Here is a 17,199-nt window from a genome sequence, read left to right as displayed (position 1 = left end):
GCTCAGCTGCATCAAGACTGAGCTCTTTGTCCTGGTTTTCTCCCGGCGCTTGAAGAAGAAGTGGTCGTGGTGGTGGGGCCAGGGAAATGAATCACTTGGATTATTTTTCCTCCTTTCAAGTGGTTTTAGTGGCAAGGAAGGGCAGAGAGCCCAGGCTGGGCTGGGAGAAGGCTTTGATGTAACTGTAAACCCCCCCTAATGGGGTTTGGGGCAGGGGGTGTGGGGTGATCACTGCCCCACGGGTCAGGGGCTGGGGCTGTGTCTGGCAGTAACCCTATAGGGAGTGGGGAATGCAATCCACTCGCTTCCAGAGAGCTCCACATCCCAGATCTGCCAAGTGGATGAAATTATATATATGTGTGTTCTCCCTGCTGCCCCCAAACCTGACACGTTTGGGTTTCCTTTGTCCTGGCAGCAAAAGTCTTACTCTAAATGCAGGAGGGATGTGGGATTATGTTACTGCTGAGGACTCAGGAGCCAGGAGCTGCTGCTGGAGCCTCAATCACCAGGGGGAAAACCAGCCTTAAACAGCAATGGTGCCACACAGAAGCCCTTAAACACCCATCCCCTTCGTTGCCAGCAGCGTTTCACACTCTGTGTTGCATCACACGGTGTCACAGCCTTTCAGAGCTGCATTAAAAGGTGCTCCCATGACCCACAGCTTAACCAGGGAGCGGGGTGACCTAAATCTGACACCTCGCCCATGCGCAGGAGACACAGCCCAGATGTACCAGCCCCTCAAACGGTTATTTTTGTTGTGGTTTTGTGACACTCACACTCGCAGTCTCTCCTCTTTTCTCAGCTCAAGGTGACCCTCCTGAAATTTCTTTTTGTGCTGAAGGTACCTAGGAAGTTTAAATCATTAATTATCTTTCTTGGAAGTGATGAGCAGATCCGCAGCCTGAGCCTGAGCAGGAGATGGCCCCAAAGCCCAAACCAAACTGAAGAATTGAGTTGCAGTTTGTAAACACCTTTGGGTTCTCCTGCCTAAAGCCTGCATTCATGTGCATCTACCTGAAGCTTCCCTGGTTACTGGAGCACGTGTCTCCTCTCATATTGTCGCGGTCAGGATGAGGGAAGGAGACTGACAGTGCTGTGAAGTGAAGAAAATAAGCACACAGGGCTTTCCTTCTCGCCTGTTCAGCACTGCAATTTGTGAGTGTCAGCTGCAACCATCACAAGTTGGCACTGCCAGGGCCTGAATTAGTTATTTTTTTAATGCACCCTGCCCTGCTGACACCCTGCTCTTTGCTGTGCCCCCCAAACCACTTCTGCTTGCCCACCACATCTTCCCTCCCATCCCTGTGCTGGCCCGGGGGTGTTGTGGGCACGATGCCGCCTTCACGCCTGGGCTGGCAAATTTTTAGGACAGTTTCCCGAGGCGGCGATAATCCCTTCCCTGCCGAGGGGGGCCGCCTGCCCGCACCCCCCTGGCCCGCAGCCTCCCTCTCCCTGTTGCCATGGCGAGGGATGTGTGTTGCCAGGGAGAGCAGCACCGCGGAGGTGCCTTGGCAACGGCCTCCCCTTTTCCCTCCCCTCTGTTGCCACGGGGACAGCGGCCCCGCTCCCCATCCCCTCCTGTTGCTGTGGCGATGGGAAGGACGAGCCTCCGTGGAAGCTGCGGTCGCCACGGCAACACGCTCCTCTCCGTTGCCATGGCAGCAGCCCCCGCGCATCATCCTACTCTGCCCCGTTGCTATGGCAACAGCCCCGCTCCCCATCGCTTTGCCCCGTTGCTATGGCAACAGCATCCTTCCCACTCGCTCCTGTAAAAGGGACCACGGGCCAGAGCCCCACGCCTGGGCAAGGGCGTGAGAGGCTTGGGGCGGTAACGGGGGACCCGAAAAGGGCCCGCGGGACTGGGGATGGGTTTGGGCACCCGGCACACCGCGAGGGGACCGGGCTGGCTGTGGGGACCCGGGGCACGGAGTGGCGGGGACACAGGGACACGGAGGGGGCTGGGGGGGAGAGGACCCCGGGCGGGCAGCGGCGCACGGAGCTCGGGGCCCGGCCCCGTCCTCCCCGCGGGCGGCCCCGGCCCCGGCCCCGGCCCGCCCCCGTCCCGCCCGTGCCCGTCCCCGGCCGGGCCATGGCGGCGGCGGCCGCGCTGTGCCTGGGCCGGGCCCCGCGGCCGCCGCTGCCGCTCGTGGTGATCCTGGGCGCCACCGGCACCGGGAAATCGGCGCTGGCGCTGCAGCTCGGGCTGCGCCTCGGCGGGGAGATCGTCAGCGCCGACTCCATGCAGGTACGGCCGGCGCCGGGCACCGGGGAGGCCGCGGCCGGGCCTGGGCCGGGAGGAGCCGCGACGGGAGCCCGGTGGGGCCTGGGCCTGGGCCGGGGGCTGGGAGGCGGCTCGGCCTCTACCGGGGGCGGCCGGGGCTGCACCGGGAGGGCTCCGAGCTGTACCGGGGGAGGTCCGGCCTGTACCGGGGCCTCCCGGCCTGCACCGGGGGCGGCCTGGGCTGCACCGGGAGGGCTCCGAGCTCTGCCGGGAGGGGTCTGAGCTCTACCGGGGGAGGTCCGGCCTGTACCGGGGCCTCCCGGCCTGCACCGGGGGCGGCCTGGGCTGCACCGGGAGGGCTCCGAGCTGTACCGGGAGGGCTCCGAGCTCTGCCGGGAGGGGTCTGAGCTCTACCGGGAGGGGTCTGAGCTCTACCGGGGGAGGTCCGGCCTGTCCCGGGGCCTCCTGGCCTGCACCGGGGCCTGCCCGGGCTGTACCGGGGAAAGTGCGAGCTGGGCCTGGAGGGGCAGCAGGGCCCGGTCGGGGCCTGGAAAAGCTCAGTCCCGGCGGCTCCGGGCAGGTTCCCTCCGGTTCCTCCGGGCCCCGTGTCCAGGTGCGGGTAGGGGAGGGCCCACGGGATGGAGGCTGCCTGTTGAATGCGCTCCCGGTGTCGCTGTCCTGTCCCAGTGTCCCTGTCCCCGTATCCCTGTCCTATTCCCAGTGTCCCTGTCCTGTTCTCGGTGCCCCCGTCCCAGCCCTGGAACCCATCCTGGTGCCCCTGTGCCAGGTCCAGTGTCCCTGTCCCAGTGTCCCTGTTCTGTCCCCAGTTCCCCAGTCCCAGTGCTCCTGTCCCACTGGGCAGTTGTTTGGTTACTGTGGCAGTGCCTCTGTGTCCCCTCCCTGCCCTGTGGGCTCTGAACACAACCAAAAATGCAGAGTTTGTTCAAAGTGTTTGTTTAAGCCCCCCCATCCCCAATAAATTCACCTTTTGGCATGAAACCAGAGCGAAGGTGTTTTAATTTTAACCCACCAGAAGCTGCAGGGAGGTGTAAAGGGTTGAGTAAGGGGAGGCAGCAGCTGGAGTAACTTGGTAGTGAGCAACACACAGGGTGGTGTCCTCTGGCATCAGCAAAGGGACACCAAGAGATTTGGGGAAGAGTGTTAAAAATTATACTTTTCTCCTTGCCAGTGACAGTGTCTGTGGTCTCTCACTGCAAGCAGCAGTGTGGAATATATCAGTTGTGTGGTTGGGATAAATCAACAGCAAGGAGCCAAAACTCTTTTTTTTTGGTCTTAATTTTGTTCAGCTACAAGAGCTTTGCCACAGGATGGACATTTCAGCCACCACAAGAATAACAATTTTGCTGTTGCTTAGCAAAATATTTTCCTTACTGATTCACACTTTCACTGTTTGCTTCCTATAGGGTGTGAACTTTCCATCAAGTTTAATGTTAAATGTGTTTATTATTCTACATAAAAAGTGTTTTCTGCCAGCAACACCCTTTGTGCTGCTCAGAGATCAACTCCCACTATCCTGTGCCCACCTCCCTGTTTCCTGGTCACTCTTTGTGTCCCACTGAGCTAAATTTAAAACCTCACTCTCCTGAATTTGGGGCAAGCAATCAGAAAGCAATTTCTTGGAATATTTCCCTTAAGCTCTTGGGGAAAGAGTGAGGCCTGAGCTGAACTGAAATCCTGAGAGGGCAAAACGTGAAGAGCAGGAGCTTTGCCCATCTTTAATATTGCAGAAGTGGCTGCTGGCTTGGGCCATGCTGTGGCCACGAGGCTCCTGCTGCATCCTGAGCTCTGCAGGTGTGTTTGGAGCCTCCTAAATGTCTGCTGGTGGATATTTAGGAGCTGAATCCCTGCTGGTGGATGTTTAGAGCTGAATCCCCACTGGTGGATATTTAGGAGCTGAATTCTGCTGGTGGATGTTAAGGAGCTGAATCTGCTGGTGGATGTTTCGGAGCTGAATCCCTGCTCATGGATATTTAGGAGCTGAATTGCCACTGGTGGATATTTAGGAGCTGAATTGCCACTGGTGGATATTTAGGAGCTGAATCCCTGCTTGTGGATGTTTCGGAGCGTGCGTTCTGTGCCCTGCTCCTTTCAGGCTCCACCATGGGAATGCAGGCAGTGTGGGGAGGACCCTGCTGCAGGCGCCCGAAGGCATCCAGGCTCCAGTGGCTCTTGTCCTGCTTTCCTTTTAATCTCATTCTAGCGTGACTGTGGAGCCAGGGCCCAGCAGCTCGGCTGCTTTATCCCGTAATGCAGCGTGCTGCCGAGGCGGGGCAGCCCCCGGTGCCTCCCAGCCGGGGCTCCTTTCTCTCTGCCTTTGTTCCCCGTGCCCTGTCCCCCTGCCACGCAGGGCTGGCTCTGCTGTCCTCGCAGGAGACTCGCCAGGGTTTGGAAATCCCGTTGCTGGTCGGGGATTGACAGCTGCCAGCGACCGTGTCGCCCTCAGCCCCCTCTGTGCATTCATTGCCGGGCTCTGAGCAGCGCTGACAAATGCTGGCAGTGTTTTGGGCAGCTGCTGGAGCGGGAGCCAGGCCGGGGAAGGGGCTGGGGAGCCCCGAGCCCACCTGTTCCCACACACAGGCACCCCTCTATCCATCTCCAGGGTGTTTTCGTCATGGCTCTGAGTCGCTGTGCTCAAATTACAGACTTAACTGCTGCCTGCTTGCAGCTCAGGAGCTCTGGTTAATCTGCTGGCCTCTTAATCTTTCTTTTTGTCCTTTCTGTTGCTGTTTGTCATCCCAGTGAGTTTGGTTGAGGAGTAAATAATTCCTTGGAGAGCCAGGCAGGGTGAAGCCAGTCGTGTTTCTTCATTTCTTCATTCCTGGCAGTGAACGTGCAGGGATCCCTGTGCCAGCTTGAGGAGGGCCCCATCCACTCATGATCCCACTGTGCCTTCTAGATTCCAGTGTCCCATCTGGATCCCACTGTCCCTTGGGAGTGGTGATGCAGTTGCTGTAGCACACGCTTGCCAGTCAGTGTGTGCAGTCAGGACATCTCCAGAGCCTTTGCAGGAATCAGGGCAGGGAGTCAATCGTGCTCTCCTTGGCTTGGGTCCTCCATGCCCCTCTCCAGCATGGCCCCTGTGAAATCCTGATGTTTTCCTGGCCGTAGATACTAGTGCCAGAACAAAGATTTGGGAGAACCTGCCCTTCCCAGGCCTGCAGATCCTAAAACTCATGGGGATTTACGTGTCCTGCCTCAGTTTCCCCACCTTTTCCAGAGGGGCAGCTCTGCCCTCCCAGCCCAGCACGGGGGCTCAGCGCAGAGGCGGGAGGACGCCCTCAAGGCTAAGCATCTTTAGTGCTGCCTTGTGCTCCGTGTCTCGGAGCCCGGCTGCTCCAGGCTGCTGCTAATCTGTTTTGGGGCCTTAGAAAGCAACAAAGGCTTATCTGAGCCGCTGGCTGAAAATAGAAATGAGTGTCAGGAGGACGTCTCGGTGCGAGGCCCTGCCGACAGCCAGCTGGTGGAAACCTTCTCGGGGCTTACTGCCTGTGTGTAAAAGGCTGCCTTTGTTTCCTCCCAGCCCACACACTGACACTGCATTCCTCCCCTTGTTGCCAGATATTCCAGGAGCTCTCGGTGTTTAATCTCCAGGAGAAGCTGGGGATGGCAGCCTGAGTTCTGTATCCTGGATGTGCCCGTGCGGGGCACTGGGAGCTGCTGGCTGACTCTGAGCAGCCTGTCAGCCCTCTGTGCTCACTGGGGTTGCAGGCAGCAGTGGGAATTGGAGGAGCTGGAGGGTTGGGAATGGGGAGAACAGGCAGGGAGCCAAAGCTCACTGAATTCAAAGCCTTTCTGTGCCGGCTGGAGCCCGTGTTGAATGGAGCTGCCAGCCCAGGGATCAATAAGCTGCCCGCAGCCACGGGGCACGTTGGCAGAGCTGCCTGTGGGCCCGTCCTGCCTGCTCACCATCCCCTGGGGCAGCTGCCTTTCTGCAGGCTTTGGTTGCCCTCCCTCTCCCCCTCGCTTCCTGCCCCCCGGGGGAGCCTTTTGGGATGGGAGCAGGAGCCAGCCCTGCTTCTCCCAGGGCTGCAGTTGAGCAAGGTGGGAGCAGAGCTGGTTCAGCAGCTCCAGCAGCTCCTCGCATGACTGCTCCAGGCAGGGCTTGGGCTTCCCTGCTCCACTAACCTCATCCCTCTGTGCCTGGTGCCCGTGGGTCACCTCTGTGTCACCTTGTCCTCCTGTCTGGGACCAGGGGAGCAGTGGGTGGAGGCCACGCTGCAGCAGGAGGCTCGGCAGCTTCTCAGAGGGGATTAAGGGGAAATTTATTTCTTGTAGTCTGGCTGGGGTGGTTTCTGGGGGGATGGAGAAGGAAATGAGTACAGCCATTTCCAGTCCTTTTCCCCATCATCCCGGTTTATCCCATGCTGGGAGACTTCTCTTAAGCAGGAAGGCTCTGAGAACAAAACACATCCTTCCAAAGCACCTCCTTTGCCACCTCCTGCTCAGTCCTGGGCACAGCACAGAGCTGGGCTGGACACAGAGGCTTTATGTGCCCCACTGTGAGCTGCCAGTGCTGAGGAGGGTTGTGTTTGCATGGGAAGCAGGGTGAGGAGCTGTCCTCATTTCCCCTGCCTGGAATCTGCTCTGTGTTGCAGGCAGCAGTGATCCTTGTCCCCACAAGGAGAACAGCACACCTGAGCTTTTAGCTGCAGCAGCAGATGAGGGGGTGGCAGCTTGGAGGCCCTAATTCTGGAGCTCTGTGCCAGGCTGGTGACACTGCCAAGGCTCTGGCTGCACCGTCCAAGAGCTCAGTCAGCCCTCCCAGCCCTAATGACAGAGTTGTGTCAAAGCAGGAAAGCAGTCACGAGCGGTTGGACTCCACGGTTCATCTGCTGTGGGCAGGAACAAACAGCAGAGAGAGGCAGCTTGGCCCTGGCAGGAGCAGGTGTTGGCAGGATTCCTGCTGCCCTGCCTGAACGTGGCACGTGCCCCTGCTGTGCCCCTGCTGTGCCCTGCCTGTGCTGCCCCAGCAGGGGCTGGGAGGGGTGACTGGCACAGGGGGAAGGGGTCAGTGCAGGTCTCACAGGACACAGAGGTGAAGGACAGGCTCTTCTCTTCCCCAGGTGTACAAGGGCTTGGACATCATCACCAACAAGGTTTCCCCTCAGGAGCAGCGTCTCTGCAGACACCACATGATCAGCTTTGTGGATCCCCTCGTCTCCAACTACACCGTGGTGGATTTCAGGGACAAAGCTGTGCCTCTGATATCCTGTCATGCTGCAGCCTGCCTGGCTGAGCAGGAATGGGCTTCCCACCTCCATGGCCAGAGGGATGCATGTTTGGGCTCTCCACATTCCTCTATTTTTCCAGAGGATTCTGCTGGTGAGAGGGACTTGGGGCTTCTTTTGCCCAGCTAACCCTCAGGACAGCCCAGGGAAGATCTGTGCTGAGTGTTGTCCTCCCTGGCAGTCCTGGGGTGTCCCTGAGTTCTGGAGCTGACAGAGAGCAATGAGAGATGAGGGACACCTCTAACCCTGTCCTGCAGCCTTACTGGTTCCCTGAGGCTGGGAGAGTGGGATCTGAGCCCCAGCCTGCTGCTCCCACAGCCTTCCCCCCCTGCTCTCCACTCTGCTTCTGCTCCTTGACTCTGGCACATTGAAGATATCTTTGCCCGGGACAAGATCCCCATAGTTGTGGGAGGAACCAACTACTACATTGAGTCCCTGCTCTGGAAGGTCCTTATCAACACCAAGGTACTGTGGGGGGCTGTGAATCCCTCTGGGAAAGGATGAATCCCATGTTTAGGGCAGACTTCCTGCAATTTGGCACGGTGCTGTCCCTGCTGGAGAGCGGCAAGGAGACCCTAAAGCCCCTCCTTCACCCCATGGCTCTGAGGGATTGTGTTGCTTGGTTCAGGGCTGTCCTGTGCCCCACAGGAGAAGGCCAGCAGTGTCCCCAGGCCGGACAGTGACAGGAAAGTGGAGCTGGAGCAGCTGGACAGTGCTGAGCTCCATCGGCGCCTGAGCCAGGTGGACCCGGAGATGGCGGCCAAGCTGCACCCCCACGACAAGCGCAAGGTGGCCAGGTGAGCACCCCTCAGCCCTTCCTGAGGGAATTGTGTGCCTGGGAGCACGGCAGGATGAGCATTCCCACCCCAGGTGGGTGCTCCTGGGCTCTTGGTGCTGGGGACTCTGTGGGATCTGAGCCCTTTGGCCACACAGCCCCAGCCTGAGCTGCCTCTGGGGTGCTGGGCTGTGCTCTGGGGCTGCTCCTGCTCCGTGCCCCAGCAGCAGAGGGTTTGTCTGGAGCTATTTAAAGAGCAAGCTGCCCTGCTGGCTGAGTTACATAGCTGAGCTCTGTGGGAACAGCACGGCAGCAAGACCAGGCTTGCTGCTCCGTCCCAGCCGAGCCCTGGCCCCGGGGAGCAGAACACCGCCCACCCCATTCGCACGGTGCAGGGGCATGGAGGGTGGGGCACCAGCACAGCTCCCTCCCTGCCTGGGCTGGGCAAAGCTCCACAGCAGCATCTCAGCGCTGGTGCCGTGTCCCTGCAGCCCTGCCTGGCTGGAAAGGGCAGGGCTGGAGCCAGATCCCTGTCCCCTGCAGGACTTGTCCCTGTGCCAGGCAGGAGTGGGTGGCTGTGCTCTGGGCTCCTCGGGTGCCAGCACTGCACCCCCAGGACCTGGGTGTGCATGGATGCCGGGCACGGGACGGGGCTGGGACCTGCCCTCCCCCCACATGAGAGGGTTGGATCTCGGCGAGTGTCTGCGGTTCCCTCTGCTGGAGCCCCCGGGGCTGCTGGGGGAATGGGAACGCTGGTTCTCACCCAGCCTCTGAGCTCTGTGTGTCTCTGCTTCCAGGAGCCTCCAAGTGTTTGAAGAGACGGGGATCCCCCACAGTCAAATCCTGCACCAGCAGCAGGAGGAGGAAGGCGGGGGGCCCTTAGGTGGGCCCCTGAAATACCCACATTCCTGCATCCTGTGGCTCCACGCAGACCAGGCAGGTGAGAGCGGGCTCCTGGCTGGCTGAGGAAGGGCTGACTCCCTGCTCCTGCCCCAGCCTCCTCCCTGGAGAAGGCAGCAATTCCTCTGGCAGCAGTGGGTGTGACAGAGAACTGCCAGGCTCTGCCTTCCTCAGGTGGAGCAGCAGCCTGGCAGTGCTGACTCCTGTCCTGGCAGGCTGTGCAGCCCCCCAGGACATGGCTCCCTGCAGCTCAGCCATGTCCCGCTGTCCTCCTGCAGCTCTGGATGCACGGCTGGACAAGAGGGTGGATGACATGGTGGCTGCAGGGCTGCTGGAGGAGCTGCGGGACTTCCACCGCCGCTACAACCAGCAGAAGGTGGCAGAGAACCGGTGGGTGAGCAGCCAGATCCTCTCTGCTCCTCCCTCTGGAGGTCTCCCACTGTGAGCCCTGCCTTTGGTTCTCCTCCAGGCAGGATTACCAGCACGGCATCTTCCAGTCCATTGGCTTCAAGGAATTCCACGAGTACCTCGTCAGCGAAGGGAATTGCTCACCCGAGACCAGTGCCCTGCTGCTGGAGAAAGGTGAGGGCAGCACCTCGTGTGCCCCACAAAGCTCCAGGTGACACCACAAGGTGCTCTAAACCAAAGTCACAGCCCCAGCTGCACCTTTCTCTCTGCATTTCCCACTTCTGCCAGCCCAGAGGGGCAGGGACTCGTTTTCCAGTGATTGGAGAGCATCTCTGAGCACACCCAGAGCAGCCCTTCCCTCCCCTCAGGCCTCCTTGCAGGGTGCACAGGGTACAGGTGACCTGGGATCTGGAGCAGGTCCACTTGGGCGATGGGATCCCAGCTGGGGTGTGAATGCTGTGGAGAGCAGGGCTGGAAAAGAGGAATGAAGCAGAACTCAGCATGTCAGCAGCTCTGTGGTGGTGAGGAATGTGGGGATCAGTCAGCAGGGATGCAGCCTTTGGTGCTGTGTTATTGTGGAATGTCTGGGCTGATGTTGGAGGGGAGCTGCTCTCCACACAGGGAGGGCCCAGGCAAAGTCCATCCGTGCCAAGGAGGGTTCAGTGTGGAAGAAGAGACTGAAGAAACCACAGAAATGATAAAAGGCTTGAAAACAAGTTTGATGCAGAAGGAACTTGTTGTGTCTGCTCAGGAGACGATTAGGAGGGATTTGATAAGCCTGGTACTAAATATTGAGCAGTTGTAGAGTGGTAAATCATCCTCTGCTGGGTGGGATGAGCAGTCCTGGGCTCCATTGTGCAGAGAATTGGGCATTATGAGAGCAGTGCAGCACTTGAACAGGTTGTCCTACCTGCTAAAGCTTCAGGGTGGAGGGTTTGGGCTCTTTGCACCCTCTGTTTATTCAGGGATATTTGGGGTACCTTGTCCAGCCCCTTCTCAGTGCAGGCACAGACCCCCAGACTGACAGTAAAAATAATTCTCATAGTGCCACCCAGCATAAACTTCTTTCTTGTGTGATTTCCCTCCCCTGGAGCTGACAGTCTCTTCTCACTGACCTTTGGGGGTTTTTTTCCTCCTGTTTAATCCCCTGTTCCAAAGGGATCCAGGCCCTGAAGCAGGTGACCAAGAGATACGCCCGGAGGCAGAACAAATGGGTCCGGAACCGCTTCCTGAAACGTGAGTCCTCTGCTCCCAGCTCTCCTCATGCCCCATCTCAGCTCCACCGGGGACTCTGGGGCTTTGGGGCAGCCTGTGTTTGGGGGTCTGCTCCCAGCCAGACCCTCCAGGAGCCACCCAGTGTCCCCATCCACCCACAAGGCTCTGCCTTTCCCACTGGTTTGGGTTGCAGAGTGGATCTCCTGCCCCTCCTGAGATGTGTCCAGGCTGGATCTCCTGCCCCTCCTGAGATGTGTCCTGCCCACAGCCTCTCATCCGAGACACTCAAGAGCCAGCTCTGTCTCCTGTACCCCTGGACCCCATCCCCTCCCAGCCATCAGGAGGGATAAATCCCAAGCAGAGGCTCAGCCCCGTGTCAGGCACTGTTAGATGATGATGATGATGATGATGGTCACAAACATCCCTGCAGCTTATCCTGCCAAATGCTCCTGAGGGGCTCAGGGAGGGGGTCCCCACGCACCCACACATGCTCCTGGCGGGGAGCAAAGCCCATTTGACAGCTGCCCTCCAGATTAGGAGCAGCAGCCCCGTGGCCGTGCTCTGGGTGGTGGCAGGGAGCCAGCAGGACTTCCCCATCCCAGCCCCAGCCTTGGAGCAGGGCCAGCAGCAGCAGCTGGGAGCCGGGCACTTGTTGAAAGGTGCTCAGTAGGGGCAAAACAACAATAAAATAAATAATAGTAAAAAAAAAATAAATAAAGAGAAGGCAGGGAGAAACTCGAGTCAAAAAAAGACGGACTTTGAAGGAGGCCGCAGGAGTTTTGGCAGAGTGGCTCAGCTCACCTTTCTGGTGGCAGGTGTGCTTCAGATGGGCCTGTCAGGGGCTAGTTTGTGGGCACAGCAATAAAAGCAGCACCTGCTGGGGACTGGCACGTGGAGCCTTTGATGGCTTTGTCCAGGCAGGGACAGCCAGGGCCCGTGGAGGGCAGGTGAGCCATGGAGAGCAGCCAGGTCACCCAGGGAGCAGGTGCTCTCTGCTGGCAGCTGTTCCACCCTGTCCTGGCTGCAGCCAGTGCCCTGTGTCCTGGCATTGGGCCAGGGCAGACCAGAGGGGTGGCTGTGAACCTGTCCCTTGTCATTAGCAAAACATCTCCTGCCAGGAGCCAGGAGCATCAGCCCCTGCACAGTCAGTTCCAGCTCTGAGTGGGAATCTGCACGCTCAGATCCCTCATCCAGGCTCCATGCCTGCATCTCCTTGTCAGCCTGCTGTGATGGCTTTGTGCCTGCATCCAGCTCTTCCATCCTCCCAGCCTCCTGTGCACCAGGGCTGGGCTGAGGTGGTGGTTGTTGTGATGGGCTGCTGGCATGCTCAGATTCCAGAACATTCTCCCAAGGGCAGCCAGCTGTGAAGATGCTTCCCTGAGTCCTGAGGTGTTCCTGCTGCTTGCAGGAGGGAATTTTGGCTCTGGACAGCCTGGTGCTGTTGGCTTCTGAATGCTGATAGGAAAAAGCAGATCCCTCTGCTCCCCCTGGGTTCTGGAAGGGGGTGCTGAGGGTTTCTGGTGCTGAGGGTTTGTGGTGCTGAGGGTTTCTGGTGCTGAGCTGCCTCGTGGTGTTTCTGTAGGTCCTGGGCCCAACGTGCCCCCAGTTTATGGCTTGGAGGTGTCTGATGCGCAGCGGTGGGAGGAGGATGTGCTGAAACCTGCCCTGGCGATCGTGGAGAGCTTCATCCAGGTACTGGGGAGCTGGCCTTTGCCTGGCTCACTTCTCTGTGCTCTCCAGGCCCCCTGGCTTGGCACACAGTCTGTCCCTGGAGCAGGGCTGGCTGCTCACATGCCCAACCTTGGCATTTCCTTGCAGCAGTAGATTTGTTGTCTCAGCTGAACATTTTCCCCAATGCCCAGTGCTGCGCTTGGTAAAACTCTCTGTCTGCCTTGCCAGCCCGTGTCTGAGTCTGCCAAGCTCCCATCCCAAACTCTGTGAAAGTGAACAAATTTTGGTGGCAGAGCCCAGCTTGAGGCATTATTTGATCTGCAGGGCCGTGAGCCCCCGGCAGAGCCCCTGAGGATGGAGCAGGACGAGGAGAACAAGCGGAGCCATCGCGTGTGTGAGCTCTGTGCCAGACTCATCATCGGCGACAGGGAGTGGGCAGGTAGGGCCCTCACAGGGCACAGGAGGGCACCTGGGAGGGCTGAGCTTCTGTGGGCTGCTGGAGCAGCTGCCCTGTGGCCAGATGACCCCCAGCTCGTGATCCTGGCCTCGCAAGGGTTGTTTGCAGGAGCTGTGCCACAGGAACCATCTGTCAGGATTCCCTCCTTCCCTGGGCTTCCCCCCCTTCCCAGCACCCAGAAAACACAGAGAGCATCACACCAGGGATCTGTATGTGGCATCAAGCTCAGAGCTGCTGTGTTTATTCTGGGCTCCTGGTCCTTCACAGCACTGCGGATGCTTCTTCAAAAAGCACAGAGCAAATCTCCTCTAAAATTCTGTTGTGTAAATGAAAATTTCATAATGTTTCTAATAGTTCAGCTCTAATATTTCCTACTTATGTGTTTTTTTTTTTTTCTTTTTAAACTATTCGTAGCTGTAATAGAAAGGGATTTTCTATTTTCCATAGACTTACTTTAAAAGAGCTCAGCTGGAATCAGATTAAGTCAGTGAATTTATCTGTGCTGGGAGGCTCATGCTGAGAACCAGAAACAAAAAGTCATGGAGAAACCTGCTGCAGAAATGAAACTGGTAAATCTCCATGTGTTGCCCAAATACAGGATGTGCAGGGTCATGGTTTAACCCCAGCATCTGAGCCCCCCACAGCCACTCCCCCACTCTCTGTCTCTGGGAGAGAGAATTGCAAGGGTAAAAGTGAGAAAAATTGTTGGTTGAGTTAAAGTTTAATAGAGAAAGCAAAGCAAAACTAGGAATTAATTCACTGCTTGCCATGGTTGGGCAGATGCTCAGCCATCCCCAGGAAATCTGGGCTCCATCACATCTGACACGACGTTGGGAAGACAAATGCCATCATCCCCATGTCCCCCCCTTTCCTTCCCCCCAGGAAGTGTGAGCTGCATGGCCTGGGCTGTCCCTGGGGTAAGCTGGGGTCAGCTGTGTCCCCTCCAACCCCCTGTGCACCCCCAGCTCCCTCTCTGTTGCTGTGAGGAGCAGAAAAGGCCTTGACTCAGTTCCAGAGCTCCCAGCAACAACAAAACATCCCCGAGTTATCAACCCTGTGCTCAGCACGAATCCAAACACAGCCCCAGAGCAGCTACTGTGAGGGAAATCAACTCTGCCCCAGCCAAAACAAGCAGATGAGACTCAACCAAAGATAAATTTCCCAGGTTGTTGGGTTTGAAGGAGTTGCTTATTCCTGACTGAGGTAGGGAAGTGCTGAAGGCAAAGGCTGGAGCTGCTCTTTGGGGGAGGCTCCTTGCAGTGAGATCAGTTAAGTGCAGTTGTTGTTTTATCTATTTTAGCCGTCTCAGGAGGTGCTTTGAAGGAGCTCTGTTTGTCCAGAACTGAAAACTCTCCAGGCCCCTGGCATCCTTTAGGTCCAGAAAGTTCTGTGACTCAGTGGGAGCTCCTTGGAGTCCCCCCAAATGCCTCCATGTCCTTAGGGATGTCACCCCAGACACCAGTCAATGGTGACAGTGCCTGCCTCAGCCAAGACCAGCTGTTATTCTCTGTATCCAGCTGAACTGGGCTCAGATCCACAGATGGTGGGAGAAAAATGCTCCAAAGCCTGGGTGTTACTTGTACCTGCAAAATGGACAAAAAGGAAGGTGAAAACAGTGGTGGGAGCTGGGTGGATCTGCACTCTGGTCTGTTTTCTTAGGTCAGGTGACAGAGAGTTTTTGGAACTGCTTCCCAGCACCCTGCTGGCTCTGGGGGATTTTAAAATTGTATCTGATTTTACAATTTATATGGACTTCAAGTGCACAACTCCCAGACAGCTGCAGCAATTGGCACTTCCTCAGCCACTGTAGCTTTGGTGTTGCTTGTGACAAATTGCAGGAGGTGAGACTTTATCTCAGGGTGAGGGTGACCCTCCAGCATTGTGATAAAGCAGCTGCTTTGCATGTGATTTCATCCTTTGGCAGAAAAAGAATGGCTGGAAAACACCTGAGGGCCTTGATTCAGCAGAGCACATACCCTCATTTAATTAAGGCCCTGCTTGAAAAGTTTGTGCTTTAATTGCTGCTCTGATCTCTTGGAAAAGGCAAAACCACCCTGCCAAGATGGTCAGACAAAGCCTCCCCTGAGATAAAACCGCTGATAAGGAGGTTTGGCTGTCCTTAAGGATGTGATTTCATGGAGAAATGCAGCTCCTGCTGCTCCAAGCTGAATCCCTGGGATTACCCCTCTGTTTCCATCTGACTCCTGCTGCAGTGCTCTCATGGCTGGGGCACTGCCCTGGAGTTATCCAGAAGTTTAATTCTGCTCCAGGCTTTTCCCTGGCTGCCCTGTAGGATGCACAGCATCTTCCCAGTGCTGTGGTGCAGGGATCCAGTCCTACAAATGATCCTGGCAGCTCTCCATGGGGAGCAAGCAGGGAGTTGCACAACCTCACCTGCAGCCTGCAAAGTGCCACCTCTTGGGAAACACATTCCCACTTCCCTGGAGAGGCTGGCAGTGACAGCCTGGAATCTTCTGCCCACACAGAACCAGGATTTTCCCCTCTCTCAGTTCTTCCTTTGTCCTCTTCTGAGCCCGATAGTTTGGCCTGGAAGTGTCCAGAGGAGCAGCCAGGGCCGGGTTTGGGAATTCGCTTTTCTCTGGGAGTGAATTGTGCTGGGAAGGGAGGGTGCTCTGCCCTGCGTGGGGGGTTTGGCTGTTTCCTCCTCCAAATTCCACAGATTAAAGGCTCTGTTTGCCTCTTCCTCCAGCTCACACACGTTCCAAATCCCACCTGCACCACCTGAAGAAGAGGAGGAAGCTGGAGGCGTCCGGCCGTGCCGGAGGGACCGTGGGGGACAGTGGGGACACAGAGACCTCGGACGAGGATGGCAGCCTGCCTGTGCCTTAGGCCTGGAAAAGGGAGCAGCTGTGCATCCACCTGCATGGAGAGGAAGCTCCTTAGTGCTGGGCAGCCTTGAACCAAGGAGCTGAGTCATTTTTTTGGGGGGTGAGGCAGGTGTGTGACGGCAAAGGCTGCATGGGATCCTCTTCATGTGGCCTCATCCCGCTGTGTTCCCATGCTCCCCCAGCCCTGCCTGGAACGGGCTGGGCCCCGGGGCAAGGCTGCTGGGAGCCTCCTCCCATGCAAAGTGTGAATTCCTGCCAGAGCTGCATCCTTGGAATGGCTGAGCTGCTGCTCTGTGGTTGTGTGGATCTCAGAGACAGAAATACCCCGACTCCTCCAGCTTGGCCGGGGGTGCAGCTCCGGAGCTGAGCGAGCTCTGCCTGCCTTTATTGTGGAGAGGATTTTTTTTTTTTTGTTCTTTTACATGCAAATAAAGTTGCAGGATTATTGTGGGTTCCCCTCCCTGTTAACAAGCGCGGTTTCCTTGCTCTCTGATTCTACCTGGCCCATGTTCCCTGCTCTGGGCACAGGGCAGGAGATCTGGTTCCTTCTCCCAGTCACCTTTTCCACATCTCCTGAGGGAGCTGAGCAGATGTTCCCAGCCTGGTGGGGGCAGGGAGCCCTGTGCACACAGCAGGTGCAGGAGGAGCCTGGCACCTGTTAAACAGGAACTTGGAAATGATCTCATCGAGTTTGCAACAGATGAGCCTGTCCTAGTTAAGGCAGAATTCCCGGGGGGTTACACTGTGGTTTGGCACTGGGAACCAGCCCTGAATTTGAATCCAAAGCTACTGAGCAGCAAATTCCTGGTGCTGTGTCCGCCAGGCAGTTGATGTCCCACTGTTGTTCCTGGAGGATGTGAGTGCCATTTGTGCCTGGAATGCTGCTCTGGTGAAACCAGGACAGCCTTTGGGATTCTCCTGGCAAATTCAGAGTCAGGAGGGTTTGAGGGTTGGTAGAGCACAAGTTTTTCCTCGTGCTGTGCCATGTGGCAAGAGCCAGGGCTCATCCTGCCGGGGAAGAGCTGCGTGGGTGGATTTGCCGGCGTGGGCTCTGGAGATTCCTGCTTTGGTGGGGATTAGATTAAACCTCCAGTTTGTGTTCCTCAGAGTGGAATTATTCCTGCAGGGCCCCGTGGGGTGCCTGCCTCGAGCTGTGGGAGCTCATGTGCAGGAAAGAGCTGGGAATTTGGCACTGGGCAGAGCTGGGCACCAGCTTTGGAATGCTGGGCACTGCGGTGCTGCTGGGTCTGTGCAGTGCCAGCTGAGCCTCTTCTCCAGCCCAGACTTGTTTGCCATCCATGCTGACTCAACCCAAGGATGTGGGCTCAGCCCAGGGCTGGAACACCTGGGCACGAGGTCGTGGCATGGAATTGTGTTCTCCCAGCCTGAAGTGTGAGCTGGGAGTGCAGGCCCGTGTGCTGAGCTGGTTTGTGACAGACAGCTCTGAGATGTTG

General features: G+C 57.5%; 1 protein-coding gene across 2 annotated transcripts; it reads left to right on the top strand.

The window, feature by feature from the left end:
* Nucleotides 1-1,621: 1,621 nt before the first annotated feature.
* On the top strand, nt 1,622-16,195 carry TRIT1 (tRNA isopentenyltransferase 1). 2 transcript variants are annotated; one of them, XM_054517222.1, is made up of 11 exons: nt 1,636-2,245; nt 7,306-7,448; nt 7,839-7,935; nt 8,119-8,267; nt 9,043-9,185; nt 9,424-9,535; nt 9,615-9,727; nt 10,712-10,789; nt 12,351-12,460; nt 12,764-12,878; nt 15,607-16,195. In XM_054517222.1, the coding sequence occupies exons 1-11, from the start codon at nt 1,739-1,741 to the stop codon at nt 15,744-15,746; spliced, it is 1,707 nt and encodes a 568-aa protein (XP_054373197.1). In that variant the 5' UTR covers nt 1,636-1,738; the 3' UTR covers nt 15,747-16,195. The 2 variants fall into 2 exon arrangements, 1 of the variants encoding a protein (XP_054373197.1); XR_008508823.1 differs by lacking the exon at nt 15,607-16,195 and having other exon boundaries at nt 1,622-2,245; nt 10,720-10,789; nt 12,764-12,875.
* The last annotated feature ends 1,004 nt before the right edge of the window (nt 16,196-17,199 follow it).

This window comes from Molothrus ater, chromosome 24, assembly GCF_012460135.2.
Source record: "Molothrus ater isolate BHLD 08-10-18 breed brown headed cowbird chromosome 24, BPBGC_Mater_1.1, whole genome shotgun sequence".
Lineage (NCBI taxonomy): Eukaryota > Metazoa > Chordata > Aves > Passeriformes > Icteridae > Molothrus > Molothrus ater.
The sequence above is the reverse complement of the archived record's forward strand: the minus strand, read 5'-3'. Positions and strand labels throughout refer to the sequence as shown.

What these genes read in the sequence shown, in the direction of transcription:
- TRIT1 (XM_054517222.1), top strand. Translation starts at nt 1,739, where the DNA reads ATGGCAACAGCATCCTTCCCACTCGCTCCTGTAAAAGGGACCACGGGC. An exon ending in TCAGCGCCGACTCCATGCAG is followed by an intron (nt 2,246 to 7,305) that starts GTACGGCCGGCG and finishes TCTCTTCCCCAG; the next exon opens with GTGTACAAGGGCTTGGACAT. An exon ending in CCGGAACCGCTTCCTGAAAC is followed by an intron (nt 10,790 to 12,350) that starts GTGAGTCCTCTG and finishes GTGTTTCTGTAG; the next exon opens with GTCCTGGGCCCAACGTGCCC.